A 25835-nucleotide genomic window follows, 5' to 3' on the forward strand; every position below is an offset into this window, starting at 1 on the left:
TAATTCTATAAGCTTTCCAAATTGTGCATACAACCCTCCCTTTCTGAGGACAGCTAGACTCTTTTAATACCAGAAACACCCCAGGAAAAGAAGGAAGCTGTCAATTTTATGTTTCCCAAATTTCAAAACTTTTACTGTGTTTTCATTTAATCTAATTTCATTATTTAATCATAGTTTGTGACTTTTGCCTCTGTGTTTACTTACTCTTGAACCCTTGACTTTTGGATTGGCTGACTGCTAGACTCAGCACTCTGGTTTATGGATTGTATTTGGATCACTCTCTTGTTGCTTAAACTTCAAACGGAATTATTCCGATAAGCTCTCTTTGTACAGACTTTGATTTATGGTATTGTCTACTATTATCTGCTTAACACCATAGAAACTGCGTCTGCATGTGTATGTTCACAAACTGAGACAGGACACAGTCGGCATGGCCAATGCCACAAGACAGCAAGAGCTACCATGTTCCATGCCATATGAATAAAATGAAAACTCTGAATTCTGGATTCTTACAAGGAAAATCCTTGTAACTAAACAATTCATATGGAATTTAATGCAGCAAATTGCTCCATTCGTAACATCTTTGCTCTGAGATGTTTTGAAGCACACGGTTACAAGCCAGTAATGACACAAATGGCCACTTTACCTAACAGACAATATTGTGTCCCAAACCACTTTTCTTTCTTGGTGCATTGTCCCTCGTGGGAAGGAGATAAGAGGAAGATGTTTACTTTTTCAGGAGTGAGATGATTAAGGGCATCAGCAATGATCTGCAAATATAAAAGAATAAATCAATCCATTCTCTGTTAGTTAATTTTTCATAAAAGTTGTCTCTTGATTCTTAAACTGACTTTTTTAATGCCATGTCATAAGAATTATTATGGGAAATGGAGGATATTATCAACCCATTGAAACTCACTGGCTGATTGGTTAGGAGTGTGGTTGTATTAACCTATACAATAAAAATAAAATCTTACCATGCCATTAGAGTTACACTTTTAAAGAAGCTTCACTACATTTTGGATCAGGAAATGTACACAAATATTTTAACTAAGCAAAACACTTAGTGTTAATGTTTCTATAGAGTAAATTCCTCAGCCGAGGTCATCTAGATGCCTTCAATCTACAAAATCTAGACTTCTGAGCTATTGTAAGCTTTTATAGAATTCTAAGAATTGCAATCATATATCTGGATGGCATCAGAGTGGAAAAGGTGTGATTTTCCTTTCACTTTTTTTCAGACACATGTGGGCTCTACTTACTTCAGCATTATATTCAATCAGTAGTTGATCTCCTGTTAGTAGGTCTTCCTTTTCAAAGAGGTGCATATTTTCACATATGTTTTCTACAAACTCAATTGGGTCTGTCTGGAGATATGGAAAACACAATGAAGAAATAATAAAGTCAAAAGATTAGAGCTTCTTAAAACTTAGCATTGAAACATAGCACAATTCACAATAGTTAGAATCAGTTGAATTCCATTATCTAAAATAATGTGCCAATATTTCCAGTGATACTGCAGGCGTATTGGATACTGGAAGCAAACGTATACCTGTTCCTGGAAACAAAATTCATTAGCTTCAATCTTCTTAATCTCTTCCCATATTCTGCAAAACAAAAAAATTCTGACCATTACCACATAGAACAGCTGTTCCCCATCTTGGTATCTTTGAAATGTTTGGACTACCATCTCAAACATCCTCAACAGTATTTGTAGTAGTTGCACTATTCTTGGACCTTAAATCTACACATCAGAAAGATAAGGTAATCCTTGAACTTCTGCCCATAATTGAGCCCAAAATTTCTGTTGCTAAGTGAGACAGTTGTTAAGTGATTTTATCCCATTTTACTTCCTTGTCACTGTTGTTAAGTAAATCACTGCATTAATTATTGTAAGTTGAGGACTATATGTATTCTTCCTAACTGTCATTCTTGTAGGATATGAGAAATAGAGACAGACGTTATGGTTTTGAACAGATGACTAACACTTACATCAAATGAAATTTAACTTTTGTTGGAAGGAATGCCGTTTAGAGATCTATTCCTTATTAATATGAAACCTTATATAATTATTTACATACCATTGTTTATTACTGCTGTCAAAGAGATTATCCTGCACATTTCAAACATTATTACTGTACATCTTGCATATGTTGATTTGATATACAAAACCTGATGATTTGATTTGAAGATTAATATGTTTAATATGCATTCTTAAACTTTTCTTATTTACAGCATCAGCTACAATATGTATTGAAAATGTATTAAATACAAAATAAGAAATGACTAGCAAAGTCATAACATTTTAAAAAATAGGTAAATACCTTTTCTCAGGTCCATTTTTTTGCAACATCTTTAAATACTGAAATATAAGATGAATAACCTGAAGGTAAAGAAATGGATGCAGTTACTTTTGAGATGTATTTGACTACAAACCAGGGCAGCATTCACAATTAATAAGCCAGGATTAATCTTCCAGAGAAACTAACAAAAAAGTATTGTTTTGTCACTGTAGCTCTAACATCTGATAATTTCTGATATCCTATGGTTCTGGCATCCCCAATCAGAAATTATTTTCTCCACAAACATTATCTCACTTAGCAATGACTGGTAGTACAAATGGACTAAAAATCTTTTCTCTGAGATTTTGATACTTTTAGTATGGATGGCAGCCACTAAAATTGTGTGTGTGCTTTGATGATATGCCCAATAATGGCTTAATTCTAGAGTTGGAGAAGAAAAATATTATTTTGTGGGATTTTTGTTTGGACCCCATACAATTTTCATGAATTCATTTATGGGTCCAACAGATCATAAGTATATAGACTATTGAGGAAGATGTTATGGAGGATCTAGCAACCAGAACTGATTTCAAAAGAATTGTCAATTTCTTCACCTTCATTACTGATAAATATCTCTAAATCTCCAACAAACTGCAAAAATAGTGTTACTCAATCATTTCCAAAAGCGTAACTAGTCACAAAATATGAATCTCCACTCCTTGCTTTATCCTCTGTATAAACCATTTATAGATCTCTATTAAATGCAAGATACTATACTAGAAGATGACAGATCATCACAAACATTTGGAATCTAACCCATTGTATAAAGAAAAGAAATACTAATCTTCTATTCCCCTTTCAAGTTATTTCATTGATCTTTGTAGAATTTACAATACAATAGTATATTGGAATAATAGTAATAATTGACCTCATAGAAATACTTAAGGCCTTCATCTGTCAAAGTCACTGAAATGCTGAAGATGGAATAGGTAGAGTTTTGTTCGAATCCTGTCTCACCATTTCCTCCATATAAGGCAAGAGCCCAAAACCTATTGTGAAAATAAAGCCATGATTAAAGTAAACAAATATTCATATTGTAAACAGCGAACATTAACTAAACATTTAATCTGGTTATATTCCTAAAAGTGCGTTCTTGCAAAGTAGGTTTTCAAAAATATAAATATGATAAATAACGTTGAGGGCCCTTTAATATTCTCAAAAAGATACTTATATTACATGTTTGGTATTATGCATATGCATTTAATAAATTGCTTAATCAGTATACAGTAGGGGTCTTCAAATTTAACAGTTTGAAGACTTGTGGACTTCAACTCCCAGAATTCCTCCTCCAGTCATGTTAGCTCAGAAATTCAGGGAGTTGAAGTCCACAAGTCTTAAACTTGCCAAGTTTGAAGTCCCTTAGTATACAGTCTTTCTAACCAACTAAAAAGTAATATATTTTCAATAAGCATTGCTTGAAAACTGCAGAAAGGTCAGGATTAGGTGTCAACCCTGAAGCTGACCTGAACAAGGCCATTTTGAGGCTTTAGTGTTGCCATACTGGAGCTAAGGGATAGGGATATAGAAATAGAGCTGGCTTGTAGTCAAAACAAAATGCTTTCTCCTGGGAACCAAGGACATTCCCACAGGTGACTGGGCAGAGGAGAAGCAATGTTGCCTGACAACTGGATGGGACTCTGATTGGACCATGCAACTGTCTGTTTGGGAAAAGGGAGAAACTTTTACTTTTAATTAGGTGAAAACCGCAGGAATATTCAGAGTAGGTTTTCATTAGCTTATGCCAATATGGTATGTCCAATAAACCAGTTCTTTGAGGAACCTACTTGCCTCAGAACTCTGTTTATTATGGATGTATTACTTGGAACCCTGACATTAGGAACATGGCCACAATCTTTAACACCTATACTTTACTTTACTTTCAGACAAGTTTTTCCATTCTTAAATGATAAAATGTAGATGAAGAAAATAGAGATCTATGTACAGGTCTGATCTCTTGCAAAGGGCTTTGAAATTAGGTCGAGAATTGTAATGCAATATAATTTTTTTTAGACATACTTCTTCCTAAGAATGGAGAGCACACTTCCACTGCCTTCATGTCCTATCAGCCAAGAGATATAATGCAGTGGCTTCACCCTAAAAGTTTTGGGGGAAAATATTAAGCATCAACTTATTTTTAAAAAGTTTGATTAGAAGAAGAAATGTTTCCTTTATTTTTTTTTTTTAAAAAAACTGTATTACTTTTTGGTACATTCAATAAATACTACATTATTTCAGATTGGAAAGTCACCTGGAAGTCAAGTGGGTGGAAAGGGCTAAAATTCTAGTCTGTTTTGATAATCAGTACTTTGTTAGGGAGGATTAACACTAAGTTTAAAAGCTGTGTCATTTATTACAATTGGAAAATAAAATAATATACAGATAAGTTCTCAACTTACAACCACAATTAAGCCCAAAATATTGTTGCTTAGCAAGGCAGTTGTTAAGTGAGTTGTGTTCCATTTTATGACATTTTTGCCAACTGCAGTTGTTAAGTGAAGCATGCAGTTGTTAAGCAAATCTGACTTCCCGTATTGAGTTTGCTTGTCAGAAGCTGCCTGGGAAGATTACAAAAGATGATCACATGACCCTCGGGAAAGTGCAACTGTCATAAATATATGCCAGTTGCCAAGACTTGATATTTTGATCATGTGACCAAACTTAATGTGAACAAAATGATCACTTCTCACATTAGATTTATTCAAAGCCTTGAATGGTGCAACTGCCTCTACTCAGATGTCCCTATGCATTAGAAATATAGACTAGTTAGAAACAAGTAGCCATGTTAAACTTCAGAACTATCATGAGACAAAGACCTTCAGAGAAGAAGACAATGGCAACCTGCATCTGTATAGCTTCTGAGTAAAGAACATTGACATGTTCATATAAGTCAACAGGATTTGAACTTGACTCAAGGGATACTTAATTGATAGAGACCAGTGAAACTACACTAATATGAAAAAGGAGTTCATATTCATGGGGTGTTCTAATCAAAAACAGGAGGCATCTGTCAGTTCTCCTTGCAGGAATTAAGTCAGGACTGCTCATTTTTATAAAAGACCTTCTTAATATCTTATGATATCTCTACTTATTCTCTTGCCCTTTCCTAAATCATGTTTCCCAATGCATATAATTGCCCTCCAGAGACAGTTGATTAGTGACTTGATTTGGAGTTTATTAATCTATTATTTATTCACTGCATTTAAAATGAACTGGATATTCATTTCACTGGGACCATGTATCCTTAAATCCTGCTTATTTTGCTTTGGTCGATGACTAATAAAGAATTGAGCACAGCTATTCATTATTGCTTTGTATAACAGGTTGGGGAATAGAAGACTCAAGACAATAGAAAATAATATTCTTAATTATGTAATGGATGCAGATCTGACTTCTCATTACTGAAATATATAAATGGAAGATTGTCTAAATTCCACTTCTTACTTGTAATTCTTTTCCTGTGGGGGAAGAGCCCAAGAGAGGTTCAAAGAATGTATTTCTTTCACTGGAATAACTGAAACAGGATAAAGGGGTTAATATCATATATTCAAAAAGGTGGATACTCTTGAATTTGAAAAATTGGATAAGAAGAATAGGAAAGGCTGTGGGGGAAAGAAAGCAGAAGATCTCCTCTGCTGACCAAGAGATCAAGGATCTTTGGAGACCTCTTACTTCCTAAGAAGAACATTATGACAAGGTGAAGACCAATCATTATATTTGTTAGACAATGAGGACCTCCAAGGAATTTGTTTTTCTCCTGAAATTGTGCACTGAGGTTGTGCACTGTTGACTTATTTATTGTACCAGCTGCTTTTAAATTAGGACACCACCAAAGAGAATTCAAACATCACATTTTGGTTGATAACTAAACTTTAAGAATTTATTTCATTTTTCTCTTCACATCCTTCTCTTTCTTTTCCTAGTTTGCTTAAGGCAGGGTTCATCTCTGTTTTCAAATTGCTATTAATACTGTATAGGAGATAGGATAAAATACAAATGACACGGCTAAATAGTTCAAGTTTCTCTAAAAAGTACCATCACCACAATGTATACTGTTGTAAAATAACAGCAATATATTTCACTTCCCCTAAGCCAGGATACCTGTAACCTAAGTCCAAGAGATACATATGGTCTCCAAACTGAATACAACTCCCAGAGTGACTTGAAAAGTTACTCCCAAATTGTTATTTGTGATGCACAGAAGGTAGACCCATGTAACACTTTGGCTGTGCAAACTTGGTTTCCTGGTACAATGCCAAATGCTAGTTATTAGTTATAAAACTCTTCATGGCATAGGGTCTGGTTATCTCAAGCACTGTGTCTCCCTAATTATTTCTAACCATCCTGTACAATTTAACAGAGGAACATGTTTCATCCATTAAGCTATGCCACTGATGAGTGCTAGGAAGCATGTCTTTTTTTGTCACATGGCCTGTCCATTATATGGTGGCTCACTGTTGATTAATCTTTTTTTTTAAAAAAACCAACCTTATGTGGAGCATTCATGCTATGATCTCAGCATTGTGAATACAAAATAGTCATAGGTGGAAGGCAATGACTTGTCTATGACATATCTTTCAACACCTGATAAGCTATGAGTGAAGTTCCAAGGATTTGCTTCTGGAAATCATGCTGACTCAGAAGTCTAGAAAGTGATGTTCCTACACATTTGGCAGGAGCTGGGCTGAAGAAACATTAGACTAAAGTGACATAGTAACATCATAGCTAAGACAAAATGAGAAATTTATTATTCAGATCTTTATTCTCCTATATCTTATGCCAGTATTTCTTGAAGTGTGGTCCAAGGACCGACTGGGGGTATCCCAAGAACTTCTCAGAGGTCTGTAAATTCAAAATTTGCAAAAATTTAAAGCAATGACACTATCACCATTATTATTATTTTGTTAAAAAGCATATGGCTTTTTCATAAATACTTCATAAAAAGTATTTTATTTATGTTAATATCTAATGGGTTTAACATTGTTACTCCTACATGATTCAATCAACAGTTTGTGAATATATTGAACATTTTAATCAATAAAATTCAATTTTTTATATCAATAAAAATAACCCCTACAAACAAAAGCTCTTTTGGGTTCCTCATAGTTGGAAATAGTCCTAAGTGTGTGCTTCTTAAGAAACATGGTGTTACACTACACTAGAAAATGATATTTTGATGCACAATTTCCATCCAGATTCCCCAACTTTAAAAAATCAGAATCACATCTACTTACTTTTGTAAACCTTGTGAAATTCTGGTGTATCAAAAGGGTTGATCAGGTGACTAAAATCCGGTCTGGGCAACCCACTTAAAAACAAACAATCAAGAGCATTTTATTTAAGGCTTAAAGTTTAAATTCTACTGCCATCTCATCTCTCTGATGTTCCTATACAAACCCTGGCATTGTAGAAAATCAAAAAGTCTCTTAATATAAGATCTCTATGACCCCATAACTGAGTTATGATACTGCCATTCTTTAGAGATTTACCTTTTGAGTCTACTCCTGAGTTTTGGTGTCTACTCTGATTTATATCTACTATGGCAAGACCTACTTTTACTGGGAAAACTTACTGCATATCAGCCTACATCAGCTTTGTTAGCTAATTCAGAAGGGAACTTGTTGCCCTAACATCTGGATATTATATTTGGCAAAAACCCAGGAGTCCCAACCTCCTATGCAAAGCCTGTGGGAATATTGTAGGACGGCTTTGCTCCTCTCCTATCAAGTGTTTCTTTTTTTCAACTAAACAATGATATGTTTCCCCAGAAAGTTTTCTGTACTTAATCAGAATGAAGTTTAAACATGATCTGCAAGGGGGCTACTTGTCAGCACTGTAATTTCTCTTATTTGCTTTTTGAAGCACCTCATTGGAGCTTTGTTGAACATGTAAAGAAAGGCTGAATCACATGCAGTCTTTCATGCTGTAAACTGCTCAGATTCACTTCAAAATTACATGGGTGACAAAAAAATGTAATTAAATAATTTCCAGATCTATTTCTGGGTTCTCCGAGGTTCCCCAAATGGGCCATTGATGTTCTGTGACTCTATGGCAATTTTCAAGCTTTATTGAAAACTATGTTAATTTTTAAATGCCTGCATTCAGAATCTGAGCAATTTAATGCTTTTCTATGTAGTTATGTATAGATCTACTTCTTACAGCAATGTTAGGTTGTATTCCACATATCCCCAAAGTCCAATCTTTAGACTGCAAAATCATTTTTCTCAACTTCTGATAAAGTTCCCTAAATTATTGGGAAAGACGTTTTTAGAAAGACTGACTCCTCACATTCGACTGTACCCATCCTCAGAATTCTCTGACATTAATAAAGGTCAGTTGTGATCTAACAAAGAATGTGTGTTTTGGTTGGTTTTACATCTCTGCATCTTTTTCCTGGAGAAGACCCAGGGCTGATTTTTAGATAAGCAATAAGATTTTGCTTCTCTAGGTTTTTGACAGTTTTATGTTTTTGACCTATATTCCTTTCTTTAGCTTTAAATGAATTTCATTTTGTTCCTTTTGATGGACCTGGAAAGAGGAATATTATTGAGTTTATAAAAAGTCATAAATGAGCCAAGAGCTGAGAGGAGATTGTGGCAGAAGAGAAGTCATAGATGTGTTTGTCCCATTTCTGCTAAAAATGAACTTTTTAGAGTTCATGTCATAGTTTAGCTAGTGAATACTAGAAATGAAGAGTTTTCTGCCTGCCAATAAATAAGTTATTTTTACCATATTTTGTTTCAGTTTGGTTCTCTTTGAGAACCAAACAAATAATACAATATATTAGTTAATTAATATATTACCATTTGGTTCTTACCCTGCATTAATTGATTAGTATTCAGATCAGAAATTCAATTCAAAACTCTGAATTGAATGCATTTTTGAAATTGAATTGGAAGGTTAATTTGAAACAATGAACTAATTCAGATGTCTCCAAATTGATTTTGATAATTTTTGGATACTTTTGCATATAAACAGAATTGTTTTTCCAGTTCTGAATTCAGAACTATTAATGAATTCAGAAATATTAATCAAACCATGTCATTGTGATATGAACATTTTAATTGAATCAAATTAATTTTCTAAATACATTTAAATTATCAGATTGATCCATTTACAAAATGGAATTTATGGTTAAAATTGGTTTGCATATATTTTCTATATCAGGTTCCAATTATTGACTGCTCTTCTGTTTGCGCACACCTCAAAACATACATTCATATAAAACCATTTATATGTTTTTAAATGGGCAGATAAGTAAAAGTAATACTGTCAAGCAAACGCAAGCTTAAAAGAAATCCTGAACCTTCAGTTTCCACAACCTAAATGTAAAGTTTTCCAATGTTCAGTTGTGTTCAACTCTAGGAGATAGTACTCATCTACATTTCTTGGCCAAGGAAGCCAATGTTCTGAAGACTTTTTCCAAAGGTGCATGGAACTCTGTTACTTTCCCACCAAAGTGATACCTATTAATCTTGCATGCTTTCAAACTTTTAGATGGGCAAGAGCTGGGATATGGCAAGAGAGTGTGATGCTCAGGTGTTAAATCCAGGTGTCATCTTTCCAGCTGAACCACCATGCCCCTTCCATAATCTATCTACAAATTTCAAATCTTTAATGCATTTCTTCTTATCATTTTGTTCCTTTTTCCCTGTGGCTCAAAACTTTATAAAATAGAAAAAATTTCTATTGATTAGATTAGTTTTATTTAGAGTCCCATACCATCCATCTTTTTAAAACAGAAGAAGCATCTTATAGTTATACTTCTGGAATGTATAGTTATGTTTATAGAAGTTTAATAATTTAACCAGAATACTTCAGTTATTGGATGAATTATAAATTTTAAGATTAAGAATAACATAACAGAGTATATTCTTTCACATTGCTAATTTTAATGGAATATATGGCATATAGGAGAACATTTAGCTCTTCCAGGAAAAAAAGAAAAAATAAATAAACTCACTTATTTGGGATGTGTGAGAAAATTTCCGTCACCCATTTTTGCAAAGTATCCAGGGTTTCTAATCAGAAGAATATTTTTTAAAAAAGAAAAGAATAATAAAATGTAGAAAATATAGAGAATAAGGAGGAATTAACAATTCTTCTATGAAAAATGAACTATATATTGTAACCATGTATTAAATTTCTATGCATGTTTCAAAGTCTTCAAATGGCAGCTGTGCATTTAATCAAAGATGGAATTTTCTATAGCTTAGTGACTAACTATGAACCCACAAAAGAAGTGCACAATATTTTTCCTTTTAGCTCTTGAAAAGCTCTATTTTTGACAGGAACCAGAATCTTTTGACACTGGGACTCTTTTTTTGCAGCAAGAATAAAAAATGTGCATACTAACCAAATTTCAGTAGTGCAATTTTTAAATAAAAGGTTAAGGAGAAGAATGGGAGTGGGAGACCTCTAACAGATAAATCTTTCCCATAGTCATTCTTAGCGCTGATAAACCTCTGAAATCTTCCTTCAAATTGGTCTGTTAAAATTTCACGTTTAATTCTTCATGCAAAACATCATATTGTGGGCAATGATGCTAAATAATCTGGTGGTCCATGCCAGTTGAGATGTCCTACACCCTCCATCAAGTGTGCTTAAAAGTCACTCCTTACAAAATGCAAATAAACTCCATTTGCTGTATTAAGGATACATTTGCACATAAGCAACCACCTAGTGATTCTCCCAATTAATTTACTAATCTCAACAAGCAGGGCTGTCAAACTTGTAGCCCGCGGGCCAGATGTGTCATGTGACAGCTGCATCCAGGCCTGGTTTAGCGAAGGGGGAAAAAGTCCGGATACATCAGGTGATGCCACCATGACGATGTGAGTTTGATACCCCTGCTCTAGTATAATTGTATGTGGGAATGAACTGATGGAAAGAAAAGATGCTGCCTGGGGAATGATCAGATTAAGGAAGTGGGGGAACAAGGGGAGAGTATTGAGCTGTATAACAGGCAGAGAAAGAAACTCAGAAAGGATCCGCCTTAACTTATGAGGCTATAAAAATGATAGATTTGTACTTTCAGACTTTCAAGCTTCTGTTAATGCAACCTTACAATAAAGTAGAATTACCTCATCTTGTTGTGTTTCCTGTCTAGTCCAACTAGGAAAGTGGGCATTTAGCTTGGTCAACCAGGGACCATATTTTTTATTCCCCCAGCTGCAGCAAAGAAGACTGGGAGGCTTTCAATTACCCCATTACTTCCTGCCTTTTTTTTCTCCATAGGAATCACAAGATTTGAAGGACATTATTCATTTCTCACTGTTTTTCCCCCCTGTTTTGCCTCCTTATGTGGTCATTTATCCATGCAGGTAAAAATCAAAACAACTTCTGTAGTAGAATGCTTAAGGAGGTCCTTTTAGAAAAGGGTATTTCCATAGTTTAGTGTCACTCATAAACAGTTGAAGGGACAGTTAGCTATTAGATAAACCAGGGGTGTCAGACTGGTAGCCCACGGGTTGGATGTATCATGCACTGGCCATCCCCCATCCCAGCTCCACAAAGGGAAAAAAATTCACAAAATATCATGTGACAGTTGGACACCCATGAGATAAATAGTTCACAAGATACATGTGACCTGGATGAATTGATTTAAGAAACAACTAGTTTGGGTTGAAACTAACCCTCAATAGCTAATAGTCACTTTTAATTAATTTAGCTTTAGAATGTACCTAACACACATACCATTCCCACCTTGTAATTCCACTTAAGTATGAACAAAGCCCTAGCAATCTCATGAGTATATCTTGTAATACCTTGAAAAGGAGCAAATACATTGTCACTTAAACTGTGGGGGATTGCAAGCATTATCTACAACAATTTATGTAATAAAATGAAATGATTGTTTTTCTTGCAAAAGTAACCTAGGTAATGGGAATAGTGCCAAGGATGCATCCCAAAAATGATGGTGAATTTAGGATCATTGAGATTATCAAAGCTATTCAGAAGTGGCTATGCAATCTCATAAGGAACTAGTTCCTCGATCAAAGTGACTGAAATCTGTCAAGATTAGTGTGATTCTGCCAACCTTTCTATGAGATCAAAGAATAGCAACATGTTGGATTAAAAAAACAAGCAAACTTACTTTCAAGGTTTTTGCCATTCATAGATTTTAAGGGCTTGGTGATCTTACGAGGTCATTCTGATCTCTGATTATTATTTAAATTTGGGTGAGCCTCAAACACAGTTATATATGTCAGTGCCCATAAGACCCCCACCTTTTTTTGCCAAACAACATGTATGTACCAAATGATCCATCAGTCATGTGCTGGTATAACAATATCAAGCTTTCATACAGATTCATATTATATACTCAATTTTCCAGATTCTAGGTTACTTTTGCAAGCAAAGAGATGCAATTCTATATTGTCCTTCAGCAACATTAATCCATCTATCTACCTACCTACCTACCTGCCAACCAACCATATATCTACCATCTATCATAATTATGTGTAGATTCTACCTCTAGACTGAACAACCAGATTCATGTAGTGAGCTGAGTAGTATCGTTTTCTGAAATCCCTCAGTCTTGCGTAGGTATCAATTCCTTTCTTTTTGGGTGCATATTTCAGTGTCTCTGCATTACCTGTATAATTTTTGAAGAAGAAGTTTTCTTACTAACATTAGTATCAATTTTCCTATAGTCATGTATTTTAGTTCTAAATGTTTTCTCTGTGACAAAGCACATTTTGTTTAACTTAAAATAGCCCAATAATACCAACTAAACAATTTTTAACACAGATGTTATCTTCGTTGTTTCTATTATACTGCATAAAATACTTTTTTTAAAGAGCAAAAGGAAGATTAAAACAATGATTTTGGAAAGTTACAGATAGACTAAAGGTGCAGATGAGTTTGAAGTAAGATTCTGATATTGCAAAAATGCTCCTGTGGGGAAAAGCTGTTGTTTTTGAATGGGACTTCAAAGGTTGGACACTAAAGGAAATAATAAGGAATTAACAATTACAATTAAAGGAAAAGAACAGTTATGTTTGATTTCCTAATACAGAATGGAGCAAAATACTTTAACACATTAGGCAGTTTTTTAAACAAGGAACTTAGAGTCTTCCATTATAGATAGACTGTGTTTAAAAAATAATTTGGAAGAGGAAGAAAATTTATTGGACAAGACTGAGACTGAACTGAAATGAATTTAAAAATGATAGGCTACAAGGATAATATGTTTGAAGAAGCCACAATTAGCCAGGTTTTACAAATAAAGGTAAGAAACATGCTTTAAGAATAAATACCTGAGTTTGTCACATCACAATACAATAAACATAGAATTGTTCTAGGCAATCTATTTTTCAAATCTATATTAACATCATGACTTCAAGACTTATCATAATTTTAGGGATTACCACCTTCCTAAGTCTACAGGAATCAGAGGCAAAACTATAGCTTAAATTCAGCACTTCATGTACATGGGTTGTTTCTCATTCAAAAGCTAAATCACTCAGAATCTAAATTGGACTAAAAGTAGGTTTGGCTTCTATGAACTAATGTAAGATGAATATATTTACCTGATTAATGTAGAGATGGAGATGTATTTGGATGAAGAGGGATACATGTTTCTACAAGACTATCATATACCACATCAGACTTAATCATATTTTAAAAAACACAAGATCATTGTAGCATACAAAGCTTCTGTCATGAAGCTTGTTTGAAGAATGGCATATCCACAACTTTTAAAAGTAAATAAAATATTTTATATTATATAACATTTCTTTCAAATGCAAGCTCCATTAAAGCCCATCTGCTTCCATCTCTGTATACTTCACTTACCCCAAAAGAATTTTCTCATAGGATGTCCCAGTTTTGCAAGACTTCCAAGCAGGAGTTCTCTTCTGTTAGCATCAGAGGGCTTTGCAATCTGATATTCTGTTTATTTTAAAGTACACATTAGGCATAAGAACTTAAGAAAAGAATTCCAGTGATATGATCATTTGGACAAGGCAAGGAGCATAATGCACACATACATGAAGCAGCAATGAGAAGTATCATACTCATTTGACACATGCATTGGATTTGTGGTTTTGTTGCAGAAATATCATGGGCTCCATCGGGAATTACGAGTACTTTGGAGAATGAATATTCCTAGCAGCTCTGCCCATTTATCAACCATAATAGAGCCAGAATCTCAATTAAAATAGGATAAATGGATGTTCTCTTGCGAGACCCAAATTACCATATAACCACGACATACATATTGGTGGGAAGAGAGAGAGAGATCCTTGATTTCCTGGTACTTCTGATGGAAACATAAAACAATCTTCCTTCAGGATATCTCATTATTAGCATTTATGTCTATGCCTTAGCATTTTCCACTGCTATAGGCTTGAGAGTAGCATAATGGTGTATCAAAAACTGGATTTCAAGAACCAAATGTGGAACTTCACAGGCCAAGGAATTATCGTCTAGACCTGCAATGAGGTTGTGAGTAAAAAAAGTGGACAGTTTCATCATGAGGTCTCCAATGAGGCCACCAGAGTTTATGCTGGTTCGCATCTTTCTTCTTTGCTACCTTCCTTCTTAACCCCGTGCATACCATTTGACCAAAGGGATTTATCTTCCAGGAAGTTTATTTAACAATCATATGAAGCAGTGGTGGTATTCTACCAGTTTGGCCCGGTTTGAATGAACTGGTAGTTCCAAGGATCATCTGTTAGCGAACCAGTTCGCTCCGGTGATCAGCTGCTGGGCCCACCCTGGCTCTATACTGACCTTTATTTCCTGCTTTTCAGCCTCAGCTGCTTCGCGTGGCATAGCCAATTGCCACGCATCAGCTGTTTTACACACAGGGCTTGCATCAAGAGGTGAGTTGCAAATGCTGCACGCACACAAAGCATGTGTTTGGCAGGAAATTGTTTTGAAACTCAAAACTGATATAAAGCAATAATATAAAATAGAGGTTGCTTTCCTTTCTATAACACAGGTGAAGGTAGAGGACTTAGAGAAAATAACTTCCCAGAAGTATTTTTTTTAAATATCATTTGGTCTTAGATCTTAAACTAAGACAAAGGACTTTCAAGAAGTTGTAAAATGTTGTAATAGAACAACCAGGATTGCCCCCCTCTCTACTCTAAGAATACACAGAATTCACAATGGTGCTATTTTTTGCCCTTCAAGTCAATATTGACTTTTGGGGACTGTATGGATAAGTCCCTGCACTATCTTGGCAAGATTTCAGAAGTGATTTGGCACTGCTTTTTTCCTAGGGTTGAGAGAGAGTGACCAGCCCAAGGTTACCCAGTTGGCTTTGTGCCTAGAGCCTGAACTAGAATTCATAGACTCAGGCTCCTGATTGCTAGCCTGGTGCCTTAACCATTACACTAAACTGCCTGTCAATGCTGTATGAACATTTACACTGCATTAATATCCACTAAATTCAACACATTTCCTTACAAGATACCATCAGGATTGTAATTATTTGTCCAGGTTTGGAGAATAGAACTAAAAGGAATTGCCTACAATCCAGTGCAAAGTACATGTAATGCAATTGATTTTAAGGGTTTTTTAATGGCCTTAAATCTTTGAATATATATATATATATATATATATATATATATATATATATATATATATATATATATATATATATATAGTCATGCACGTATATGTATATATTACAATTTTTTATGAGGCAGCTCATTGAAATTTAACAAACACGAATGCCTCAAAAAATGAAGTGAGATAGTTTTCCGCCATCCAAGAATTGAAAATCTATAAGCAGTGAATAACCCATTCATTAGTTTTACCACTATCCACAGCTTCAACTTCACGGTCAATAGCATCTTTAATCATCAGAGGATGAATGAAGAACTGTGCCCATCTACAAATAAAGTAGAAGAGAAATACAGGTGTTTGCAATAGAGCCTGGAAATGTGTGGAATAATAATTACTTGTTTCCAAAAAAAATGCTTATGAACTAATGTTATGGCAAAATAAAACTTGATTTTTTTCTACCACAATTTCACTTTTTATTACACCTAGGCAAGATAGAGATTTCTTTTTCTTTAATTACTTGGAGGGAACACACACACACACACACACAAAAACAAACAAACACTGTATTTGAGTGTAGAATTATGTCTCTGGACAGCTTGGATTTTCCATGGTTTCCCAAATTTCAGTTAAATGCTATTAAAGGTATAGGTAAAGGTTCCCCTTGCACATACGTGCTAGTCATTTTCGGCTCTAGGGGGTGGTGCTCATCTCCATTACAAAGCCAAGAGCCAGCACTGTCTGAAGATGTCTCTGTGGTCATGTGGCCAGCATGACCAAACGCTAAAGGTGCATGGAACACTGTCACCTTCCCACCAAAGTAGTCCCATTTTTTTCTACTTGCATTTTTACATGCTTTTGAATTGCTAGGTTGGCAGAAGCTGGGAGAAGTAATGGGAGCTCACTCTGTTGTGTGGTGCTAGGTATTCGAACCGCCAAACTGCCAACCTTTCTGACCGACAAACTCAGCGTCTTAGCCAAAGAGCCACCACGTCTCCTTTTAAATGCTATTAGGGACCCTATAATCAAGATATCTTAGGACCTTTTTTTAGATTAGAAAAATCAGTCAACTAGTCTTTCCATTTGCAGAGAATTTGACGTCCCTCCTTTCCTCCCTCCCAAACCCCCATAACATCTGAGCTTCATAAAATAAAATAAAAAATTGAAGACTGAGGCTGACTTAGAGATAACATAAAAAAAGCAAAAGCAAAAAGTTAGACTAACCTAAACCTAAAAAGTTAGACTAACCTAAACCTGTCACCATATCAAAAGGAGACACAAATTGTGTATTTAAAATGCATGCAAGAATTACATTCATATTTGAAATATTTAAAGCTCCAATGACTAATATTGAGCTAAAACTGCTGCCTGGCCTAACTGAAAGGTTTTTAAAAGGATTTGGAGCATTTTAGAGATATTTCAAGCTCAGAGCAAAAATGTTTTGAATTTGAAATAGTATTAGAGTGATTTGCACACTTCACTATGGTTAGAACAACCTGCTTTGGACTTATACCCACCAATTCAAACTCAAAATGAAGTATTTGAATTCAAAATGCTAACTGTTTTGCACACCTCTAATACATACCAGTATTATGATTTTGTCTCTCAGAGATTTAGAAATCAAAATGGTCTTTCTGCTATCCATCTAATAAATTAGATTTGTGTGCAAGGGGCAATTTACCTATTGCACTAGAGCATGATAAATTGAGCCCTAATAAGCCAATTAACCTTTGATTTATGTTCTTTCCATCTTCCTCTGAGATTTCCTTCAATTAGAAATAATTTTTCTAATTTTTCAAAATTTTCTTCTAGCAATTAAAGTCTGGATGGCTAAAAGTGAAGAATGATGGGATCTGGACTCAAACTCTGATAAGATTTTCTAATAAACAGTTTGAAGTAAAGAAGGAAGAATCTGGGAAGCACTGATCTAGAATGTACAAGACATACTGTAGAGCAGGGGTGTCAAACTCACATCATCATGGGGGCGTCACAAGGCCTATTGGGACTTTTTCCCCCTTCACTAAACTGGGCATGGGCGTGGCCAGAGTGTGACGCATCCAGCCCATGGGCCAGGAGTTTGACAGCCCTAATGTAGAATGACTGTACTCTTCAAATTGCTATAGCTATCCAGTCATTGTACTGGATAGTCTTTTAGCTTGTTTTGTACTCTTAAGTTACCTTTCAAGAGCTTCTTTAAAATATTTCTTTTGGATATCAAACTGGAAAATAGTTCGTTCCGTATCAGTCGAAGCATTGTCTGACCCTCCATGCTTCTTTAAGAACGTATCAAATCCATTTTCATCTGGATATTTCTGGCTCCCCATAAACACCACTAGAAGAAAGCAGTCAGATAAATTGGCTGCAATCAGATGCAGGCAGGGATTTCAGTCTATTATCACTTATAGAATAGAATAGAATAGAATAGAATAGAGTAGAGTAGAGTAGAGTAGAGTAGAGTAGAGTAGAGTAGAGTAGAATAGAATAGAATAGAATAGAATAGAATAGAATAGAATAGAATAGAATAGAATTTTTTATTGGCCAAGTGTGATTAGACATACAAGGAATATTCACTGATATCGTTTGTGGCAATGGTTCTGTATAGTAATTCCAAAGGGGAGTGGGGGAAAAGAAATCCTTCATTAGGGGCTGCATCAGTTAGATGTGCCAGATTAAAAATAGGAGATCATTCCAGAAAATTGGGGTTGTTGCTGAAAAGGCTCTGCTTGATAGGTGAACTAGTGGCTATGTATTGATGTGGCTGTAATGATCTCACTGAAATGTGTCAACCAGTTTTGAACATCTGATATTCTCCAGACCCTTTTGGACCTCCTGCCTGTCTTGATTTCTGCCACTGGCTAACTTACGGCACTGGCTACTGTATATTGGAAAGTGTTTTTTTTTTGTTGGAACTTTTTTTATTAGTTTATCAAAGTATAAAATACAAAGGAAAAAACATGGAAAAGTAAGAAGAGAGGAAGGGAAAAAGAGGGGATATAGTGCAATGGGAGAAAAAAAGGAAAAAGGCACCAACTTCCATCTTTTTTTTGACACAGTCAAAGGTAACATTACAACTACAACTTTTTGCTTTTACACAACAACATGTACAAGCCATTTCTATAACTTCTAATTTACGAAAACAGAAACAAAGTTTCATGGTTTTTTTTTCTCATTGCAAACACAAAATTTGGAAGCAGTTTCGAACTAGAGACAAAATTAAATATAATCTCTTCTTTGGATAAAAAAAAAAAACATTTTAACCATCTCAGCTTCCCTTGCTGTGGGGAATAATATATCATTCATTCTCATATTTTCATATCTAGTCCATAATATTTTACCAACTTTAAAATATTGTTCAGCATTACTTAAAAAAATTGGCATACCTGCGTATGTATGCAAACTGTATATTGGAAAGTGTTTGTTTGGTTTTCAGTTTCTAACAGTATCAATTTCCAATGTAAGATAATGTATGTAGCTCTGGATTGAACTGTGGAGTCCTTGCTGCTCTCTGAGCTTAGTTGTATTCTTGCAGACATTTCATTACCTGACTAAGTAACATCTTCAGTTCTAGAAGGGAGTAGGGTTAGCCTTCTGTTTATATACAGTAACTTCCTCTGTTAGTGTTGGTGGAGGTGTTGTTTTCTCCTTGGTCGTTCCTTGTTTAAGCTGCTGTTTACTGTTTGATTTTTGACTAGTTTAATACCTATTTATCTGGGTGTTGATTGTTGGCAAAGAGGTGTTCTGGTCTTTTTTTAAAATCCTTCTTAACTTCTCTATTGTCTGTTTTGTGTGCAAATACTGTTTATCTCGATGTGCCTGAGGAAGCCATCAACATCTGCAAGAAAGCATCCAAACTCAGAGAGCACCACAGTATCTATTTCCCATAGTGTTGTGCTATTCTTGGCCACTGTGGAACATTTAAAAGAGAAACAGATTCCCATAGTTAACCAATACCAATAGTTCAATTAGATTGCGATTTGGGGAATCCACAAGGAATTACGTCACTTTCATATCCAGATTTGTCTTTGCTCCTTTCTCTGGAACATCTTATGAATGTAAATGTCTATGGAGACTCTTAGTCATTCAGGTTCTTTGTTTTTCCTTGAAGGCATTTCAGTTCTCATCCAAGAAACTTCTAAAGTTCTGAAGAAGCATCTTGGATGAGATGTGAAATGTCTTAAAGGAAAAACAAAGTCCACTTGCCTCTTGAAAAAGCACCTTTGGGATGTATGAATGTAAGTATACTAATGGAAAGGTATAGATTTATCTGCCTTGTTTATTTTTATTGCTTCTCATTACTTTTTTAAAAGCACAGTTTGACTGATTTTAAAAGAAAATTAAGAGCAGCTTAAGCCTGTAAAAGAAAATGTTTACATAGTACTGAGGATGTCAACATAATTTGGTATTGAAAGTTGCACATTCCACAGTAAGAGATGGAACAGCTTTCTTTCTGTCTCTTTGTTAATTGTTCAGGAGATAGACTTTAGATTTTACATACTATGCTCCAAAAAATGAGCTAATCCAGGTAAATCATCAGGGTCACAGAAACTCCCAACACCAACAGAAAGGGCAGCTGCAGCCTGCAATCAAAATATAAAGGAGAAACAGTGGGAAGTCATTATAAGAAAAAGCCAAAGAATACAGCCTTTTTCCTTATGAAAGGAACCCCATTTCTGTCAAAATTCTGTTCCATTTCCAACTGCAAGCCTGTCCCTAAGAAAGCAAGCAGACACAAGTGCTGTTATTATGTTTCCCCTCTTAAATTTTCCTTGCAGGCAAACTTGAATAACATACACAGCAAAATAAGGTCTTCAGATCCTGCATTCAGGGCTGCTTCAAATAATCCCATTTTCTTCAGGCTCTGTGGTAAAATAATACCTTAGCTTTTTAAAATTATTACAAAGTTGTGACTTAAGAATGCTCATTATCATTTTATTCATTTTGACAGCGACATTTCAACCTCTGGCCCATGGATTGCAGGTGTACTCTCCAAGGCCATTTTTGAAGTCATGAAAAGCATCAGAATTCCCCTACCCACATGCTTGATTCATTTAAAAAAATTCTATTATAAAAAAAATAGGTGCATTAAGCTTATCCAGGGCTTAACACATACATTGCTTTTAAATTTATTTGGAACAAGCACCAAATAGACACTTTTAGAGTCTATATAACATCATTGCCATATGAGCCCTTTAGTCTTCCGAATGTGTTAACTATGACACAAACAGGGTGTACCTCAGAGGTGGTATTCAGCAGGTTCTGACCAGTTCTGGAGAACTGGTAGCAAAAATTTTGAGTAGTTCAGAGAATCGGCAAATACACCTCTGACTGGAGATATTACAGTATCCTTCCCCTGCCACTCCCGCCAAGCCATGCCCACAGAACTGGTAGTTAAAAAAATTGAATCCCACCACTGGTATACCTATACTAGCTAAGAAACAATACATCCTAAATGTGATATAACATAATTAATTCAAGCTACTGTCTCAACAACAGTGTTCATCCTGATGTGAAAATGGATTTACAGGTAGTCCTTGCTTAATATCCATAATGGGGGCTTACAATTCCATTGCTAAGTTCATTAAATGAGACATCAAGTGACTGTGCTGGACTTACAATGTCACTTTTTCCCATAGTCGTTAAATGAGATAGCACATGACCAAGATTTACAGTTTCACTGCTGGCTTCTTCATTGACTCTGCTTGTCAGACATTGGCTGTGAAGCACCTAAATGCAGAAGTGATATTCAGCAAGTTCTGACCAGTTCTGGAGAACCAGTAACGGAAATTTTGAGTAGTTCGGAGAACCAGCAAATATCCTTTGACTGGCCCCACTGCATCTATTCTCTGCCTCCCAAGTCCCAGCTGATCTCCTGGGTCTTCTTTTGTTGCCCTGCACAGGAGAACGGAGCTGGAAAGCAGGTTAGTGGGGTGAGGAGGGAATGGGATTTTTCAGTATCCTTCCCCTGGAGTGGGGTGGGAATAGACATTTTACAGTATCCTTCCTCTGCCACACCCACCAAGCCAAGCCATGCCCACCAGGCCACACCCACAGAACTGATAGTAAAAAAAAAATTGAATCCTACCACTGCCTAAATGGATATCATGTGACTGCAGGACAATGGATATCATGTGACTGCAGGACTGCAGCAATCATAAAATGGCTGCTGATTGCGAAGCAGCTAAATCTTGACTACGTGACCATGGAGACATTATGGCCGCTATCAGTGTGGTAACCAGTTATAAAGTTACTTTTTCAAATAGTGTTGTAGCTTTGAATGGTTGCTAAACGCAGAAGTCATTACCTGTCTATCTATTTTATTTAAAACTTCACCGATTAACAAGTAGCTAAGTTATGTTATACCATACCTGCTTTTCTGTACTGCCCATCTTATTTTCATCTTCTTGTTTCACCAATTCTTCGTATATTTCAGGGTCATCATGATCTTCCCTCACCTCAGGATCAGCTTCTACAATACTATCGCTACCAAAATCACCACTTCCTTCACTTCCAACTTCACCATCCAGAGATCCGCCCTCAGATTTCTTGATATTCCTATCATTTCTCTCAATTTCCTGAATTTTTGTAACAAGATTTTCTTCCTCGTCTGTTCCAGACGACATTAGGAGACCCTCTAGTTCAGTGTCTGATTCATCAGAAGAAGTGCAATCATCAAATGTCCAGTCAGAAATCAACAGCACATTCATGCCATTTTTTAATTTGATGTACCTGTGAAAATAATGACAGAGATGTGTGTTGTATGTGTATGTGCAGTATAAACAGGCATCGTTGTTGGCAGCTATTCTCATAACCCCTGCAAAGTATTTTGAAATATATTTTATGGTGAACTCTTTGTTATTTCCCAGGACTCAAAATACCCATTTCTCAGCTCTATACAGAGGGAATAGACATTATGAACAAATATCTTTCAAATGGTGAGTTTTGTCAGACAAAATGTCTTGTATTCCAGAATTTCTTTCCAAAATAAACAGGCTCTTTCATTCATACTCTTTTAAGTATTTTGCCTTGAAGAATAGTAGAAAATTAAGTCAATTCCTTCTGGTTTCCTTATTTTTCATACCAGGGCCACAAAAGTGAGTGAAATGATAGTTCATATTAATTATCATGTATCAGTGTACAGATAAATTCTTCAAAGAAATAAACCATTCAAAAAGACCTCGACTATGTATCAGAATGGTCAAAAAAATGGCAACTTCAAATCTCAACAAATAAATGCTCTGTCTCACATATTGGCAAAAAAAAAAAATCAGAAAATAAAATACAAGCTGAATAGTCAAGACCTTGTTGATGATCCAAACTCTGTCAAGGACCTTGGAATACTCATCTGTAATGACCTAAGTGCTAGAGCCCACTGTAATTACATAGCCAAAAAGTCATTAAGAGTTGTTATCCTAATCCTACGTAGCTTTTTCTCTGGTAATATCACACTACTAACTAGGGCATACAAAACATTTGCCAGACCAATACTCGAATACAGCTCATCAGTCTGGAACCCACATTATGTATCTGATATTAACACAGTTGAGAAAGTCCAGAAATATTTCACAAGAAGAGTTCTCCACTCCTCTACTCGTTGCAGAATACTTTATGCCACCAGACTTGAAATTCTAGACCTAGAAAACCTACAACTACCCTGCCTTCGGTCCAATCTAAGTATCATACATAAAATTATATATTGCAATGTCCTACCTGTCAATGAATACTTGAACTTCAACCATAACAATACAAGAGCAAACAATAGATATAAACTTAGGTTAACTGCACCAAACTTGATTGCAGGAAATGTGACTTCAGCAACAGAGTGATCAATGTCTGGAATACTCTACCTGACTCTGTGGTTTCTTCCCCAAACTCCAAAAACTTTAAGCTTAGACTGTCTACTATTGACCTCACCCCTTTCCTAAGAGGTCTGTAAGGGGCGTGCATAAGCGCAACAAAGTGCCTACCATCCCTGTCCTATTGTTTCTTTTATTTTTCTTATATGTATTCATTTCTTGTATTCATAACTATGCTTATCCTTATATGTATTATCTTCTAAGCGATTGACAAATCAAATAAATAAAAAATAAATCAAATAAATTGGTCAAGGAAATTATTATTTTAATTCTCAATCTTATATCTATTTCTTATTGTAAAAAAACCCTTTTTCCAATTGAAAGGAACCCTAGAGAAAATCTATTTATGAGGTGTCTAAGAACCAACACTAAAATTGATGGTATAACAACACCTCTAACACTACAACACAACCACATCTGCCTATCCTTGGAAAGAACTCAATAGGTGGATAAAAATCACAAATCCAATCTGAACATCTGGCTAACTATGCAATGAATAATTATTAATAGTAATAACTGTGAAAACTTTCAATCTCATTGTGATAGTGAACTATGGTGGTACAGTGGTTAGAGTGCAGTACTGCAGGCTACTTCTGCTTACTGCCAGCTGCCTGCAATTTGGCAGTTCAAATCTCACCAGGCTCAAGGTTGACTCATCCTTCCAGCCTTCTGAGGTGGGTAAAATGAGAACCCAGATTGTTGGGGACAATATGCTGACTCTGTAAACTGCTTAGAGAGGGCTGTAAAGCACTGTAAAACGGTATATAAGTCTAAATGCTATTGCTATTGCTATAATAGCCACATGTCCAGTGGTCTTTTGAAGGCAACAATGATAATGATTCTGATGCTGCTTAGGAAGAAAACAAGTTGTCTATTCATACTGTCAGTCCATAATTACCTGTATTCCTTATGGTCACTGGGAGACTTTACAATATCTGGATCTCCCTCATTTTTCTTGGCTCGGCGCTTCCGCAATTCCTTTGTACGTTGGGACCTTTCATTACGGCATCTCTGTGGCCTTTGCTGCTGTGAGCGTATAATTGGACAATTTTCTGTTCCCTTGGTCCTAGTCCCACCCGACATTCTCGAGGCTCCAAGATGATCTTCAAAAAGCTGGCCAGTTGACCTACTTGTCTATTAACTCTACAGCTCCGTTCAAACCAAATAAGCATCCCATCCATCAGCTGGCCTATTTTATCTCTTTTTTCTCATTGGCTGACTAGATGCTTTAGAAATAATATATGTTTATGACATCAGTGAAGGAGAAATCCAGGATTCCATGAGAGTTTTTAAAGGAGGAAGAAAGGACATAAGAAATTCAGAAAATAGTATGTAGGACTTCATTCTATTTTTGTTTGTAGGTCATGTTTCAATTGAATAGTTAGGACATGCTCAAATAGTAAAGGTAGGCTTTTATTAGAAACTTTCTTTTAAGAAGGAAAGTTGATGGTTAATGCATTTTGAAATTATCCAAATCTTATGAAATATGAGCCTGAACAGCCAGTTGTCTGAAATGGTAAAGGGTCTCCTGCTTGAGTTGGTGGGGGTGGGGGGGTGGGTTGGACTTGAAGACCTCCAAGGTCCTTTACAACTCTATTATTTTGTATTCTATATTCTACTAGCTCTGATTCATCTTCCTGCCCACATTGAGCTTAATGAGCTACTTATGAGCTAAATAATTATAAGCAGTAGCAAAAAGCTTCTTTCTCACAGGGTAAATTAGGAAATGGGGAAAAATCAAGAGAACTAATACAAAATATAATCTGATCATTATTTTTGCATTCTTAATGTTCTGGCTGGGAAAAGAACTGAACTTTCTCAGTTATTTCATACGGTTTCAATGAAATTCTGCCATTTTTATATTAATGTTGGGCAATACTCCAGCTTGGATAAGCATAGCTGACCTATACATTTGTTCTATAATTAAATTAAACTTAATCTGTGCCATTTCACAGGAGATAGGAGGTTGTATGTTTTATAACGTTTCTATATATAATGGTGTTTTAGCATTTGTTGGTTCCATCTGGGATCTGTTACAACTCTTGAGCAGCTGTATTTTTGTAGCAGTCCAAGGTGGCTGAAGTATTGAATAATAATAATAAAAGTTTGGATAGTAGTTGTGGAA

The 25835-nt window shown here is 35.5% G+C and overlaps 1 protein-coding gene across 1 annotated transcript in view; it reads right to left on the reverse strand.

Annotated features, from left to right (window-relative positions):
- Positions 1-24793, reverse strand: part of LOC113426372 (nardilysin-like) — a 41657-nt gene extending 16864 nt beyond the window's left edge. The window contains exons 1-16 of the mRNA XM_026688732.2: positions 24609-24793; positions 22223-22583; positions 20353-20434; positions 18036-18189; positions 16112-16185; positions 14139-14234; positions 12814-12936; positions 10303-10360; positions 7574-7647; positions 5784-5853; positions 4359-4436; positions 3211-3331; positions 2325-2383; positions 1553-1607; positions 1263-1367; positions 647-770 (exon numbers count right to left, since the gene is read on the reverse strand). Of these exons, the coding sequence (XP_026544517.2) occupies positions 647-770; positions 1263-1367; positions 1553-1607; positions 2325-2383; positions 3211-3331; positions 4359-4436; positions 5784-5853; positions 7574-7647; positions 10303-10360; positions 12814-12936; positions 14139-14234; positions 16112-16185; positions 18036-18189; positions 20353-20434; positions 22223-22583; positions 24609-24793 (1819 nt within the window). The remainder of the gene's footprint in view (positions 1-646; positions 771-1262; positions 1368-1552; positions 1608-2324; positions 2384-3210; positions 3332-4358; positions 4437-5783; positions 5854-7573; positions 7648-10302; positions 10361-12813; positions 12937-14138; positions 14235-16111; positions 16186-18035; positions 18190-20352; positions 20435-22222; positions 22584-24608) is intronic.
- Positions 24794-25835: the final 1042 nt, after the last annotated feature.

The sequence above is a fragment of the Notechis scutatus genome, chromosome 3 (genome assembly GCF_049901735.1).
Source record: "Notechis scutatus isolate UNSWTSFEM ecotype Mainland chromosome 3, rNotScu1.2, whole genome shotgun sequence".
In the NCBI taxonomy this organism is placed as follows: Eukaryota; Metazoa; Chordata; class Lepidosauria; order Squamata; family Elapidae; genus Notechis; species Notechis scutatus.